Source organism: Hippopotamus amphibius, chromosome 4 (assembly GCF_030028045.1).
Source record: "Hippopotamus amphibius kiboko isolate mHipAmp2 chromosome 4, mHipAmp2.hap2, whole genome shotgun sequence".
NCBI classification, from domain to species: Eukaryota; Metazoa; Chordata; class Mammalia; order Artiodactyla; family Hippopotamidae; genus Hippopotamus; species Hippopotamus amphibius.
In genome coordinates this window covers 187,568,742-187,583,632 of record NC_080189.1, presented here as the reverse complement: position 1 = coordinate 187,583,632, position 14,891 = coordinate 187,568,742, and the positions used below count along the sequence as shown (strand labels likewise).

At 66.8% G+C, this 14,891-nt stretch overlaps 1 protein-coding gene across 2 annotated transcripts; it reads right to left on the bottom strand.

Annotated features, from left to right (window-relative positions):
- Nucleotides 1–5,682: 5,682 nt before the first annotated feature.
- On the bottom strand, nt 5,683–12,925 carry TEDC1 (tubulin epsilon and delta complex 1). 2 transcript variants are annotated; one of them, XM_057733859.1, is made up of 8 exons: nt 12,502–12,925; nt 12,326–12,404; nt 11,824–12,026; nt 11,408–11,563; nt 10,436–10,534; nt 7,988–8,074; nt 7,307–7,474; nt 5,683–6,009 (listed from the first exon to the last, which is right to left on the bottom strand). In XM_057733859.1, the coding sequence occupies exons 1-8, from the start codon at nt 12,643–12,645 to the stop codon at nt 5,686–5,688; spliced, it is 1,260 nt and encodes a 419-aa protein (XP_057589842.1). In that variant the 5' UTR covers nt 12,646–12,925; the 3' UTR covers nt 5,683–5,685. The 2 variants fall into 2 exon arrangements, with proteins under 2 accessions (XP_057589842.1, XP_057589843.1); XM_057733860.1 differs by lacking the exon at nt 7,988–8,074.
- Between the last annotated feature and the right edge of the window lie 1,966 nt (nt 12,926–14,891).

Below are 14,891 nucleotides of genomic sequence, written 5' to 3'. Positions count from 1 at the left end.
TGTTTTCAAGAATTAAGGGTTTGTTTGGACTTCCCTGGTGGCGCAGTGGTTGAGAGTCCGCCTGCCAATGCAGGGGACGCCAGTTCCATCCCTGGTCCGGCTAGGCCCGTGTGCCACAACTACTGAGCCTGCTCTCTAGAGCTCGCGAGCCACAGCTATTGAGCCCATGTGCTACAACTACTGAAGCCCACGGGCCTAGAGCCTGTGCCCCGCAACAGGAGAAGCCACCACAATGAGAAGCCCGCACACTGCAACAAAGCATAGCCCCAGCTCGCCACAACTAGAAAAGGCCCACACAGCAACAAAGACCCAACACAGCCAGAAAATAAATAAGCTTAAATTTAAAAAAAAAATTTTTTTTTAAAGGAATTAGGTTTTTTTTTAATTTATGTGTTATTGGTTTGTTTGGGGTTTTGGATTTCTTTTCTAAACTGCTAGTAAGTTGTTGGTACCTAAATACTTATTAAGTTCTTTGGCCACAAAACACAGAAGTGTTAGGTATTTCTTTTGACCAAGAAGTGCTGTGAAAAAATTACTGAGTTTTTGCGAATGCCATGAGCTGAGACACCCCTGAGTTAGGGGAGTGCTAGCTGCCAAAAAAAATCAGACCCAAGAAACAACTTCGAGGGGAGCTGCTATGTTCCTCCCAAAGCAGAGAAGCCAGGGTGCCCCACCTGGCCCCTGCCCACGGCTCAGCTCCCAGGGTCTCCGGCAGCTGCACGGCTGCCTTCATCGTCACACCTGGCTCTTGGCAACCCAGAGAGCCTGTGAAACTAAACTAAAAAGAGGAATATGCACACCCATGTTCACTGCAGCGCTAGTCACAGCCTCCAAGAGCTGGAAACAACCCAAGTGTCCACTGAAGCTGAGGCGTAAGCCTGTCGAGGTCTGTCCGTAGCTGGAACATCGCTCAGCCTTAAACAGGCAGGAGATCCTGATGCCTGCTACAGCATGGGTGAACCTCCAGGGCTTACGCTGTGTGAAATACGGCCGCACAAAAGGGCAGATCCAGTGTGAGTGCACTCACCCGAGGTCCTTAGAAGAGGCCGATTCACAGAGACAGAGAGGATGGGGGGCAGGGCTGGGGGAGGCAGAACTCGTGTTTAGCGGGACGGAGTCTCTGTGCTGCAAGACGTAAGTTCTCGAGCTCTGTAGCACATCGGTGTCAACAGCAACACTATTGAATTGTACACTTTAAAATGGTCAAGATGGCATAAAAAAGAATGAAATAATTCCATTTTCAGCAACATGGATGGACCTAGAGATTATCATAGTAAGTGAAGTAAGTCAGACAGAGAGAAGTATTATATGATATCACTTATATGTGGAATCTAAGAAATAATACAGACGAATTTATTTACAAAACAGAAACAGACTCACAGACATAGAAAACAAACTTACGGTTACCAGAGGGGAAAGAGGATGGGGAAGCATCAATTAAGAGGATGGGATTAATAGAGACAGTCTACTATACATAAAACAGATAAGCAACAAGAATTTTTTTTTGAGTTTGAACAAAGTTATTTAACCATGAAATGACCACCACAATCTAGATAAAAGGCAACAACGATCTCCTGTATAGCACAGGCAACTATATTCAATATCTTGTAATAACTTATAATTGAAAAGAATCTGGGAAAAAGAAATATATATATATATATATATACATCCCAGACCCCAAATCTACCAGAGTCCACCAGGTCCCAGCCCGACACCCCTCACCTGCCTTCTCGCGAACCCCAGGGGCAGAGGGGGCCTTTCAGAAGGGAGATGGGACCCCGGCTCTGGATGGGGCCCCCACCCCGCTCAGGAGCAGCTCAGAAATTCTGAGCCAGGCCAGGAGAGCCTGCGGCCCCTGCCCCTCCGCAACCCCACCGCAGAGCTCATGTCCTGCCCCCCCCCCAGGCTCACCCCATGCAGCTCCCCTATGAGCACCCCGTTTCCTCTGCCTGGACCGCCCTCCTGGGCGGGACACTCAGCACCCCTCCTCCCCTCCGTCACCCTCCGGGCAGGCCTCCTCTGCCCACCACCCTCTGTCACCTCGTCGCCCCCAGCCCCGCGTGGCCACGACCACCCCCCCCCACGCACGTTCCTTCGTGGCGGTCGCCCAGACGCCGTCGGGTGGACCTGCGCCCTGCCTCCAGCTGCGAGCCTGGCCCACGTCGGGCACCGCGGGGATCCTGGCTGACGGAGGAGTGGGGGAGCAGCCCAGCCCGGCAGAGGAAGGCAAAGAGGCCGGCGCCCAGCTGCACGCACACCCAGGAAATGGTCGGGGGCCCCCGAGCTCGCAGGGGCGACTTCACGGCCGCCGGTCACACCCACAGGCGAGGACACAGGTGGCGGGGGCTGTGGCCCGAGCTGGCCAGCCGCACCCAGCCAACGGCGATCGTCTCCCGAACGCCGCCGAGAGGAGCCCCCGTCCACCCAAGCCTGGACGTCCGCAGGACACAGGGAACACCCCTCGGGCTGAGGGGGGCCCGCGTGGTCCTGACCAGCCAGCCTTCCGGTCAGCCACACCTCCCAGCCAAGGTCAAGCCGAGGTCGATCTAGGCAAACGAGGACAAGGGAGAGGGAGGCCGGTCGGCGGGCAGTGAGGTCCGGCGCAGGAGGACCACGAAGGTGGGGGTGACAGAGCAAGAGCCCAAGCGCAGGGGGCAGAGCGGCCCGGCCGTGGGAGGGCACCTGGACCCGCTCCCCGGTTTCTGACATCGTGGTCGGCGCGCCCAAAGGACAGGCGCCCCGGGGGCGAGGGTGAACCACGGGTGGGCCCACGGCCGCGAGGCCGTCCCGAGGTCGCCCACGACGAGAGCCCCTTCCCAGCCCCCGTCATGGCTGTTCTGCTTCCGTGAGGTCTCCTGTGTGTCGTCTCCTGTGACGTGCCAGCGTTTTCCAGAAGACTCTTGACCATTGCTGACCCTGGACCCCAGGCGGCCACCGCAGCGGGGCCAGCCCGCTGTCACCGTTGCTCCCACCCCTGCAGCTCCTCTGGGGTGGGCCCCTCACAACCGGTGTGCTGCCCGGGGGAGGCGGGGAGGGTAGGAAGGTTGGAATCCGGGCACCACTTCCCCTTTCTCGGTGCCCCGCCCGCCCGCAGTCACAGGCGTGCTTGCAAGTCCCTGGTTACAGTGAAGGCGATCATTTTGACTTATTTATCTGATTTCCGGCTTCCTCTTCTCTGCAACACCTGCCCCTGAGCTGACGCTCTATCCGCTCCACACCAGTGCTCTACGGGTACAGGTGTTGCAACAAACTCTCCCGCTCCGGCTTGTCTTCTCGCTGCCTTTACAGTGTCTTTTAACGAACAGGTCTCTAGCCTTGATGCAGTGGCTTACCGCGGTCTTAGGAAGCACTCCTGAGTGGACCGTGGCATCCTCACCTCCCACAGGGCTGTGTCCGCGGGAGGTGCGGAGCCCTGCCGCCCAGATGTGCCCAGACGTGCGGTCCTCACACATGCGGCTGGGCCAGGCTCCGGCGCACACGTGGGCCCGCGCTGCCCTGCTCCCTGTCTGTCCCATGGGTTTGGGGGTGGTGGGCAGGCTCTGAGCCCTGGAGTCAGGCCTGTGAACCTGTCGTGTGACATGCAGAAGGGGACTGCAGTAGCCGACCAGAGGTGCGGGGCAGGAGGAGTGCAGAGGTGGAGAGACAGGGGATGGTCGGAGATGACGGCCCACGTGAGGCCTGCGGTCACAGCAGATTCTCCCCAGGCCCTCCTACCTGCCCCCCAGACCTCAGCCCCCCAGAACGGCACGATCAGGACGGGGAGCCGCGAAGGGACAAGTGCTAAGTTGTCACAGCAACAGCAGGAGCCAAGCCCCACGGCCCACACCCCTCCCCGCAGCCCTGGGAAGCTCCTGCCTCCTGGGGTCAGCTCCGCTTCCCGCCGGCGTGGCCTCTCGAGCCTGTTCCACCTTGTGCTTCAGAATCACCAGCCCAACTCCCACAGACACACAGACACGTTTGGGGTTTTGACTGAATTGTACTGAATCTACAGATCAGTCTGAGAAGTGACAGCTCCGTAACGATGAGTTTGCATACATTTCTAAAACTCAAGTTCCTGAGGGCCAGTGGCCACCCGGCTCCAGGGAGTCCACAGATGGCAGGGAGTTTTGAGTGGACTCGTTCCCAGGACAAGATGGTCCCAGCCAGCAGTCAGGATGGTGACAGAGGGTCCAGGAGTGACTTCAAATACTCAGAGGGCTGCAGGCAGAGGGCCTAGGTCTCATGTGCCCCGGACCCCGGCTGGAGCCAGCAGGGAGCCCATTCGAAGAGCTGGGAGAGTGGGGGCCAGGGCCTTGGAGGGAGGGGCTCCAGGGCAGGAGGCGGGGCACAGGGCCAGGGGCTCTCTGGGGCGGGCCCATGAGGGGAGGGTCAGGGATGCACTCCTGATGGGGGAGCCCACTCGCCACCCCGTCCGGCCAGTGCTCCAGAGGCCAGTGCAGCGGCGCCACAGCTGTGCCCTCCACCCAGGACAGAGGAGGCCCGGGCTGGCGCAGACGAGCTGGTGCCCCCGGGCGTGAGCCAGCACCCCCCAGGCAGACAGCAAAAGCCAATGCGCATGTGTTCCGGCGGGGGCCAGGGCACCCAGGGGAATGGAAGCAGCCTGGAGCCTGAGCTGGCCGGCAGCAGCTCGGGGTGAGCACCCGGGGGCGAGGGGGGCCTGGCAGGGGAGGCAGGACTGAGGCTGTGTCCTCTGGGAGGGCGAGAGGGGGTCGGCGCCGAGAAGCTAAGCCTCCTGGGGTGGAGAGCGGCCTGTTCCGGCAGGCTGGGGGCACGTCCCCCCAACACAGACCGCTCTTTGTCAGGGCCGAGCCCAGGGTCCCGAGCAGTCTCGGGAACAAAGTCCCCTCTGTCCACTGTGGCCTCCCCCCGCCCCCAGGAACGGAGGAGAGTCCCCCCACCCAATGCTCCCATCAGGCGTCCCTGCGCCCCCCCCCACACACACACGCGCGCGTGCACACCCACACACACGAACACACACATGCACACGCGCACACACGCGCGCGCACACAGACACACATGCACGCACACACAGACACACGCACACGCACACACGCACACACACACGCACACACAGACACACACACGCACACACATGCACACGCACACACACGCGCGTGCACACAGACACACATGCACGCACACACAGACGCACGCACACACACAGACACACGCACACACACAGACACACACACACGCACAGGCGTGGCCCGGGTGGGGTATGCAAAGGGAGCTCAGGATGAAGGGTCCAAGGGCACATCCAGGGCAATGTCCTCCCCAAGGCCCTGACACCCGCCCTGTGCTGCAGGCCATGCCTGGCCGTCCAGCACCCAGGCAGCCCTGGACCAGCCCGCCTCAGTCCCCACTGCCCAGGGGCCCCTCCCCAGAGACCTGGAAGGGTGGCGGAGGGCCAGCTGGAGCCTCAGCCCTGCCAGGAGGCCTCCTCACCTCATCTCCGGGTCGTCTCGGGGTCCGGAGTGCCCACAGCCGCCACGGTGGGCCCGTCTCCGGCACGGCAGGCCGCGGTGGGGGCTCTGCCCGGAGCGCGGACTCAGGGCCCAGGCCCGCACCCTGCACCGCCGGGCTGTCTGTGTCACCCTGCAGCCACCCAGCCCTGGGACCTGCTCCTCCAAGGCCCAGCCAGGCTGAGGGGGAGGTGCCCCTCGCGAAGGGCGTGCTTGCCAGCCCTCAGGGTCCAGGCGGCGGGACCCAGATGAGGCCGGGCAGGGCTCCGGCCAGCTTGGCCAGCTCCTGCCGACACCGGCCCTGCAGCCGGCGCAGCACCACCTCCAGGTGGGCCTCCTGGCTCCTCAGCGCCCCAATCACCTCAGTGGCCCGCAGGCCCAGACCCCCGGGCACCCCGGGCTCCGTCCTCACCAGCCGGCCGGGCCCATGGGGCTGGCCCAGGCCACCACCTTGCTCCCAGGCCCGCTGCAGAGCCGCCAGCTCCTGTCCCACAGCCTCCTGCAAGGCCCTCCTCGAGGCACTCCACTCCGGCCCTCGGCCTCCCACCTGCACAGGAGACGCGGCCAGTGAGGCACGGGCAGCCAGCCTCACCAGGACGCTGGCTGAAGGGCCCGCAGCGCTCACTCGGCCCTGACCCCAGGCCCTCCCAGTGCCCAGACCCCACTGCTCCCACGGAGGGGGGCCAACCCCAGTGCCAGCTCTAAGGCCCGGCCCCTGCAGGTTCTGCCACCCTCACCAAGCACCTGAGCCCTGAGCCAGAGGCCACGGGGCCCCAGGGACAGGGCCGGCAGCCTGACCACCCCCTGCAGCCCTACAGGACCTGAGCCCCCAGGACCACCCCCTCCCTGGGGCACCGCAGGGGGAGTGGGCCTGGCTGCTCCCAGCAGGCCAAGTTCCACAGGGCCTGCCCGGAGCCCAGACTGCACACCCTCGGGACACCCACCCCCAACCCCACCCCCACTCCAGGCGGGGTCAGGCCCAGCCTCCCACCACCGCTGGCCTCTGCTCCAGCGGCGTCCCCCCTTCCCGCTGCCCTCCTGGAAGGGCGGCATGGGGTGGCGTTGCCCCAGGAGGCTGCCAGGCTGAGCGGACGCCACGCGGAGGACAAGACCTGGTGAGGCCACCTCTGGCCTCCAGGGCAGGCCCATCCCAGAGACCCTGCAGGCAGCTGGGAGTGCAAAGAGGCTGTGCTCTCAGTGTCCCCAGGGAACCACCCTGACCCTGACCCTCGCTGGGCACTGCTCTGTGGTTCCCAGCAAGGAAACGTGGAGACCCCTGACAAGCACCAGCCCTGCCTCTTGTGAGAAATGGCCTGCAAACACCAGCGGCGCTCCCGCTCTCGCTGCCCAAGAGGGCAGGGGGCCCCAGCTCTGCCCGGCGGGAGGGGACCCGGCCCCGCACGGCCTGAACAAGCTGCGCTGCAGGCCCCCAGGAAAGGGCCGCGTTCTCCGGGATATTTGAGAGGAAAACCACGCCCGCAATTTACTCTAAGGTGCTTCAGAAAAAGGAAATCAATGCAGTGCACGTGGCCCAGTGTTCAGGCCACAGACCCGGGGCTCGCCCCGGCCTGCTCACGGAGGGAGGAGGGTGGCGCCCGCGTGGGGGCGAGGGCCCCACACGTCCACCAGCAGGCTCAACGGGGCACGGGGCGAGGGCGGAAGCCAGCAGGGACAACACCGAAACTGCCCTGGGAGAATGAACAGACCCCCAACACGGTGGCCGGGGGTGGGCAGCGGGGGACGGTGGCAGGTGAGCACACCCCTTCTGAACAGACCACACGGCGTGAGGCCCACCCCGGCGGTCCACCGCCAAGCGCAGCCCAGGCCAGCACCCCAGCCCTCACCCCAGCCTCCCAGGCTGCCCGCCGGGCCTCCGTCGCCTCCCGCAGCTCCTCCTGCAGGGCCAGCAGCTCCCGCGCCAGCGGCTCTAAGTCTCCAGCCCCCGGCCCAGGGATCTTGGGCAGAAATGTGGGCTGGGAGGCCTCCGGGGGGCAGGCACCCAGGACCGTGTCCTGCAGAGAGAGACCCGCGTGAGAGGGTGGGCGGCAGGCCCGGGCCTTACAGCCACAGGCCCGGCTCCCCAGCTGGTGGCGACAGAGGCCAAAGGTCAGTTCCCACGCCCAGGTCACAGAGGGCGCGGGACAGCCACCCTCACCCCGGGCAGGCCTGCAGGCCAGGGAGGCACAAAGGCCAGGCTTCCAGAAGCCCGAGAGCCCTGAGACGTCTGGGCCTCCCCAGGAGCTGGGAAGGGTGGTGATGGGACAGACAGACATGGGGAAAGAGCCCCACACTCAAAGCCCCAGGCCTGGGTGTAAAATCGGCTTCAGGACTGGTGTGGGGGGCTTCCCTGAAATTTCTGTCTGGAAAATGGGAAGACCCCATCACAACCCCAAGACTGCTGTGGTCAGACCAGGGGAGGGGAGGACGGAGGGGGGGAGAGGACGGGGAGGGGGGAGGGCGGGAAGGGGGAGGGGAGGGGAAGGGCGGGGAGGGGAAGGGGCGGAGGGGGGGCATGGCTTCCTGACCATCCACTGCCAGAAGACCAGCTCGCGGCGCCGCCACTCCAGGGCCGCCTCCAGCCGTGCATTCTCCCTCTGCAGCCTCTGCAGCAGCTGCCGTGCAAACCATCAAGCACCACAGAGTCAGAACCCCAAGCGCCAGGACCCTGCTCAGCACGCCCACCCGCTCCGGGCTGCTCAGAGCCCAGTCAGCTCACTCACCGCGGGCAGCGGAGGGCAGCCTCACCTCCAGCACAGCCGGGCCACGCCTGCCAGGCCTCCGACCGCGCGGGGAGCCCCCACACCCGCCCCAACCGTGGGTCCCGCGGGGTCGGGGGCTGCGTCCTGCTACCCCTCGCCCGGGACTCCACCCCACCTCCCCCACGGGCTGAGGGCTGCAGCCTGGAGGCCTGAGGCCTACGCGGAGGCCCCGGACGGGGGCAGGGGAGACGTGCCGGGCTCCGGGAGTCCCTCCCCTGTAGTCTCCTGAGCGCTGAAGGCAGGGCAGCAGCGGCACGGCGCCCAGCTCGGAGGTGACGGAGGGCAGGCCGGGGGACCGGGGTGGGGAGCGCAGCCGCACGGCCTCCCGCGCCCCCAGCCCCACCCCGCAGGCACTTCCCGCACAGCCCCGCACCTGCAGGCCCTGTGGTCCAGTGGGGCCATGGGTCCACCATGGCCTCAGGAAGCCGGAGAGGGGCCAGGCCAGACACCGTCCGCCCCAAGAGGGCCCACAGCGAGGTGGGGAGAGACGTCAGCCTCCCCAGCCCCTGCTCAGCTCCCGGCCCCACTGGGAAGGCCCAGGCCAGCATGCGCTGTGGCTCCTGTCTGAACACAGCAGCCAGCACAGGGACCCGGCCTCCGACACCACTTCCTCTAGAAGAGAGCCCAGGGGTGCGTTCTGGGGCCGGGACCAACGGCCAGAGCCAGCGGCTGCCCTGTCGGCGGACAAGAACCCTGCCAGGCCTCCACCCACAGAGGCCAGTGCCCATGCCCAGGCCACGTGCACCAGCGTGCCCACCAGGCAACCAGGGGCTGGGTGTAGCTGGACGCAGGGCTCCCAGGCCAGGGGGCCAGATGGGAGCGGCCTTGAACACCAGGTCAAGAGCCCAGGCCGTGACCAGTGGAGCAGGGTGGAAGCAGGCCTGCAGTGAGAAGCACCCTGTGATCTGGGGGAGGGCCGTGGACAGGGGAGGGTGGAGCCCACACGCCCACCCCACACACCCCCACACACACCCCCGCTGGCCAGGGAGAAGAGCAGCTTACTCGGTTCGCAAGAACAGTCCCAGAGAGCGTCCACACCCCCACTCCCCAGGTGGAAAAGGGGACAGACAGCAACGTGAGGAGACTGCAGGCCCAGCCAGTAACCAAGGACACTGTCTAGCCAGTCCACAGCATGCCTGGCTGCTGATACGGCAACCAGAGATCATTCCAGAAGCTTCTGGGACTCAACCCAAGAGTGCAGGCCCTTCAGGTAGGCTACTCCAGGCTGCTACCAGCTCCCCATCCAGAAACTCTGGAAGGAAGCCAACTGTCCCCCCCCCCGCCACCTGGCCAGGCCACTCTCAGTCCTGTGGCAGCAACGTGCACCAGCCTCCAGAAGGAGGGGGGACCCGCACCCGCCCGGGCCCCCCCAGAGACTGGGCTGGAGCTGGCACAGCCGCTGCTCTGCTCCAGCCAGGGGACCACAGGCAGGAGGCCCGGGCCTCGCTGAGTCACCCCTGAAAGGGGACAGAGCCCAGGGCATCTCAGCACCCCCAGGGCCAAGCACAGCCCTGCCCAGGCAGAGCCAGCCAGGCACCAGCCAGGAACACAGGCCGGGAGGCACCAAGGGCCAGGCAGATGTCCCCAGGTGGCCGCCCTGACCCCACAACGGGGATGCAGGCCCCCTATGAGCACGCGACTCTACAGCCGGGATCTGCTGGGTCTGTCCTGAGCCTCAGCCCTGCCGCCTAGCCAAGCGCCCCGGGACAGGGCTGTGCCAGCCTCACGGCACTCGAGTAACGGCCAGCCCGGGCCTGTCCCAGGACCCCTGGCCACGCGAGCCCGAGGGCAGGCAACAGTGATGATGGGTGAGGGATCCTGAAAAGAAGTCAGCAGAGTGCAGGCAGCCCCCGAACCCGACACCCCATCACCAGGTGACACCCGCACAGATTCGAGATACCCACGCCATCAGCTCGCACCCCTGAGCAGTCTTCCTTAATTCCAGCGGCCACCCTCGGCTGCCTGCCAGCCTGGCCCAGACACCTACACTCTTCCCACGGCCCAGGCTGTACCCAGCCATGTGCACACCCAGGGCAGCCCTGGCTGGTCCAGCGGGCAGGAGAGGCCCCGCGGTCACGCTTGTCCGCCGCACAGGCAAGACAGTGAGCTCGGCTAATGCCCACAGCTCAGAGCCAGTCCACCGCCTGGGTCCCCCATCCTCCCAGGCCCCTTCTCACCTTGGGCAACGCCCACCTTGGTCCCACCAGCCCTCACCTGCCGGCCTCCCTCTGGGTCTCTGAGAAGCTCCGTTTCTGTGACAGACAGGTGGCCAAGGCTGCGGTCGCTGTGGCAGCCACGGGTATATGAGTGGATCTGAAATAGGCAGCACAGATCCCAGGCTGAGCTGGGGGGGGCCCCCCGCCACCCCCAGCGCTAGGCAAGGACCTTACAGACAAAGAAACAGGGTTCAGACAGTCAGGCTCAGGAGAGCACTCAGCACTGTGGGGAGGCCAGCCCAGGGCCCAGTGCCCACCAGGAGGCCCCTGCAGAGGGAGGGCCACCCCCACCCAGTTCCCAGGGATGCACTGTAGGTAGAGTGGGGCACCCCTGCTTCTGCCTCAGCTCATCAAGCGCCAGGCCCATGTGGGCAGAAACAGCCTCTGGACAGGCTCAGCGGTCCAGGGAGACCAGTGGCAGAGCCACAGACTGCCTGGGTCTGGGAGGGCAGGGAGAGCGCCCCAGTGAGATGAGGCCTGAAGGCAGCAGGAAGGTTAACTGGTGGGCCCACACGTGCGCCCCCACAGCTGAGCCCTACCAGCCTTTAGAAAGCCCGCAGGAGCTGCCCCCTGCCCGTGAGCCCACACCCAGGGCGTGCTGGGAGGAGAGAGTGCCTTCCTCCCCAGCTCACGTCCGGGCAGCGCTGGCTCCCAGGACCCACTTTACTGCTCAGTGACACAGGATCTGAAGCTTCTCGGGAGTCCTGGGGACAGGAAGGTTGACCCTGCAGGCTCCCTGCCCAATTCCCTGCCCTCCAGAAGCCGAGGAACACCAGCTCTAGGCCCCCTCCTGCACAACCTGGAGCCCTAGGGTCAGGCTCTGGGCCCAACAGGTCAGCCCCCAGCCCGGCCTGGGAAGGCCCACATCCAGACAAAGGCTGGGCCCCAGCCTGAGCCTGGAATGCTGGACAGGCCTGTAGCATAGAGGACAACTGCCCCTGGGTGGACGATGCACGAGTAGTGCCACTACCTTGCTCAGGAGGACACACTGCTCCTGCTGACTGGCCATCAGGTTTCGCCACCGGAACCGCAGCTTTCCCATCAGCCACTGCAGGTGGCGGATGTCCACACAGCTGTCTGCTTCCACACGGGCGGCAGGCGGGCCAGGGCTGGCCAGAGCCTCACACTGGGGTGAGAACTAGGGTCACGCTCTGCTCCCACATCCCAGGCAGAGACCCCGAAGGAGAAGGAGAAAAGAGGCCCCTAGAAGTGGCAGCCGTGAGGTCGTGGAGGTGCCGGGGAAAGCTGGGGACAGCCCCGGTGGGCACACACGCGGGCATGCAAGACGGCAACACTGACCCCCACAGGGCTGACCCCACCGGCCCGGGGCCCGCACCCGGGATTCCGGCCCGGGCTGGGCCCAGCTCACACTCATCCCGCACCCACCTGGCACACGGGCATCTCGTCGCCCAGCCGCACACGGTTCTGGGCCAGCAGACGCTCTGGCAGGGGCCCGCGGGCCAGGAGCCAGGCCAGGGCCAGCAGCAGCTCGCGGGCGCCCTGGGAGCCGTCGTCCGGAAGCTGCGCCAGGGCCCGCCTGGGGTAGCCCTGGGAGCGCAACGCCGACTTCACCCAGCGGGCCTGGGCCTCTGCGGCAGAAGACGCCAGCTCCGGCGGCCACCCACTGGAGGGGACACCACCCAGGCTCCCAAGGGACGCCCGCGCCACCCCAGGGCAGAGGCCAGGCCCGGAAGGGCACAGCAGGGGCGCTGGGCCCTCACCTGGGGGCGGGGAGGGGCGGGGCTCCCGCGGCAGGTGTCAATCGCGGGGGCGGGGGAGCCGGCGGGCTCCGAGGAGGGCGGGGCGGGGCCCGCGGGGCGGGGCTTTTTCGGGGGCGGGGCTCTCGGGGGCGGGGCCAGAGCCCGCCCGGCCGCACAGGAAGGCTTACCCGGGGCCGGCGCGGCCGAGGCGCTGTCGGCCGGCTGCGGAGAGAGCACGCGGAAGAGCAGCCGCCAGAGCGCGGGGGCCTGCGGCGACCCGAGAGCGACGGTCAGTGGGGCTGGCCGCCCCCCTGCGTCCACCCGCGGCCCCACCGGGCCCGGCCGCCTGCCCCGCTGGCCTCACCGCCTCCGGACGATCGAACTTGGCTCGGCGGAAGGTCTCGGGGCCGGGCCCGGCAGGCAGCGTCTGACTCAAAGCGGCAATGGCCTCGGGCAGGGCCCGGGCCGCGTCCGCCGGGTCCCCCCGGCGCCGCCGCCGCCGCCCCATGCCGCTGGCACCGGCCTCCCTCGGACTGCGCGCCGCCGCCGCCGCCACGTGCGCGCGTCCAATCCCCGCGCGCGCCGGGTCCCCGCGCCCAGGCACCGAGCAGGTGCCGCCCCTGCCGGGCCCGCGCCCAACCACCGCGCGGGCTGGGGCCCGCCCCTGGCTCCCACCCAATGAGCGGTGCCCGCGGCCTTTGGGCGCTGTCCGTTCCGTCCCGTGCGGAGGCGTTTCCGGCGAGTCGGGGCCCCGTCGGCGTCGAGAGCTGCGCGGGGCCCGCCCTCCTCGGCTCCCCCGCGGCGACGGCGGACGCGCTCTTCGGCCGGACCCCGCCCGTCCGCGCCCCGCCTCCCCTTACGCTAAATGGCGGCCTAGCGAGCGCCGGAGGGGCGGCGGCGGCGCGCAGGGCGCCCCCTGCGGCCGGGAGGGCCCCGCCGCTGGGCGCCCGCGAGCGGCGGGCGCGACCCTCGGCCTCCCAGCAGCCCGCTCGGGCCCGGGGCGCGCGGACGCCGCGGCGCGTAGCAGACCGGAGGCGCGGCGGCCAGCGCCCGGGTGCCGAGGCCGTCCCCCGCCTGCTCAGCCCCGCGCCCCGCGCCTCCGGCCCCCCTCCCGGCCGCCCCGGAGGCCGTCTTCGGAGGCGGGGCCGTGCGCGGCGCCGCTTTGCAGAGCAGCTCGGCGGGTCTTTCAGAGTCGGCCTCAGGCCTGCCGGGCGGCGCGGCGGTGCCCGTGCCGGCAGCCCCGCGTGCGGCAGCCAGACCGGCGGCAGCCCGAGGACGGGACGCTGCGGGCGCCCCTGACGCGGAGCAGGGCGGCTGCGAGACCCTGGGACGCACGCAGCTCTCGTCTGTAGGGAGTGCAGTGCGCGGAACAGCAAGCGTCCGGGGACAGGAAGCGGGTCGGCGGGGGCCTGGAGAGAGACCCGGACTGGGCAGTGGCAGCACGTGGGCGGGAGGGAGTTTTTGTGGGTGAGAATGGTCTAGAACCGCGTTGCGGTGACGGCTGCAGAACTCTGTGAACTGCTTTAAAAGCATCCGCTGTGCGTACGTAAGTTTTGTGCTATGAAATTATACCTCGACAAAGCTGTAGAGAGGACAGAGGGAGAGGAGCAGAAGGGAAAGAGAGGAGGTGGCGGGGAGAAAGAAAGCAGGCCTCCCCGGATCCCAGCCGCTCCCCGGACAGCCCCCTCCCCAGCCTTGGCCGAGCGCGCGGCTCACTCTCTGTGTCCCCCGAGAACTGATCCCCTTCTCCAGACCTTGCCCTCCAACCCAGGCGGCTGTCTCAGTGGCCACCCCCACGGGCCGGGGGCAGCTTACCTCCCAAGAGCCCTCCTCCCGCACGGGCGTGGGGGCGTTGCTGTCGGCCCCGCACCCCCACCCTCGGCCCCTTCCAGGGTCCTTCTTCAGCTGGGGCTCGGACCAGCGCAGGCCTCCAGTCCAGCCCTGCCTTCTGTCTCCACAGCTCAGAAGCCGCCCTGCGAAGGCCTGCCATTGCGCCCGCAAACCTTCGCCCGACCTGCTTGCTGCTGCGTTGGGTCTGGAACCTCAAGAGCCGTTTCCCTCCCTGGGCCTTTGCACCTGCTGGGCCTTCTGCTCGGGGTGCCTTCCTCCCCAGACTGAGGCCTGGCTGGCCCGCTCTTCCTGCAGGCCTCAGCTCTCTAAGCTCTCACCTCAAGTCTGCCCCCCGCCCCAGGCTGTGAGCCACGCGGTGGGGGAGGCGCCAGGAGTCTCTGCTGCCTTTTCAGGGCTGCCCCGCAGCGGCTCAGGGCAGACTGTCCTGTGCACCCCACTCCCCACTCTGCCTGCTCTGGCCACACGCCCTCAGCCCCCCACCCCGACCCCACCACTGAGAAAGCCGGCCTCAGCATTCTCTGCTCCCCCTCCCTGGCTGAATCCCATCTGTCCCCAGAAGCACTCCAGCTCCCACCCCTTGGAATTCTATGAATCACCCAAATCGTGTGTGCACACACCCACACACACACACCCACACACACACACACACACACACACACACACACACGTGACCCCACACACCACCCCGGAGCCCCTACGCCTGTCCAGCTCAGGCCTGCTGGACCCCCGGCCAAGCCGGGTACAGGGCTGAGGCCACAATGCAAGGCTGAGATGACCCCTCTGGGTGGCAGTCTGATGGGGCCAGGGTGTGAGTGGCCAGTGGGGGGACTGGGGAGGGCTCTGAGGGTGGCCCAGGGTACAGCTGCTGCCTGGACTGACACAGGCGTTTCCAGAAAGCCCCTA

Excerpts from the sequence above, each read along its gene's own strand:
- TEDC1 (XM_057733859.1), bottom strand. The coding sequence starts at position 12,645 with ATGGGGCGGCGGCGGCGGCGCCGGGGGGACCCGGCGGACGCGGCCCGG. Across the intron at positions 12,027-12,325 it reads CTCGGCCGCGCCGGCCCCGG|AGGCCCAGGCCCGCTGGGTG; the intron begins GTAAGCCTTCCT and ends CTTCTGCCGCAG. Across the intron at positions 11,564-11,823 it reads ACGAGATGCCCGTGTGCCAG|TGTGAGGCTCTGGCCAGCCC; the intron begins GTGGGTGCGGGA and ends TTCTCACCCCAG.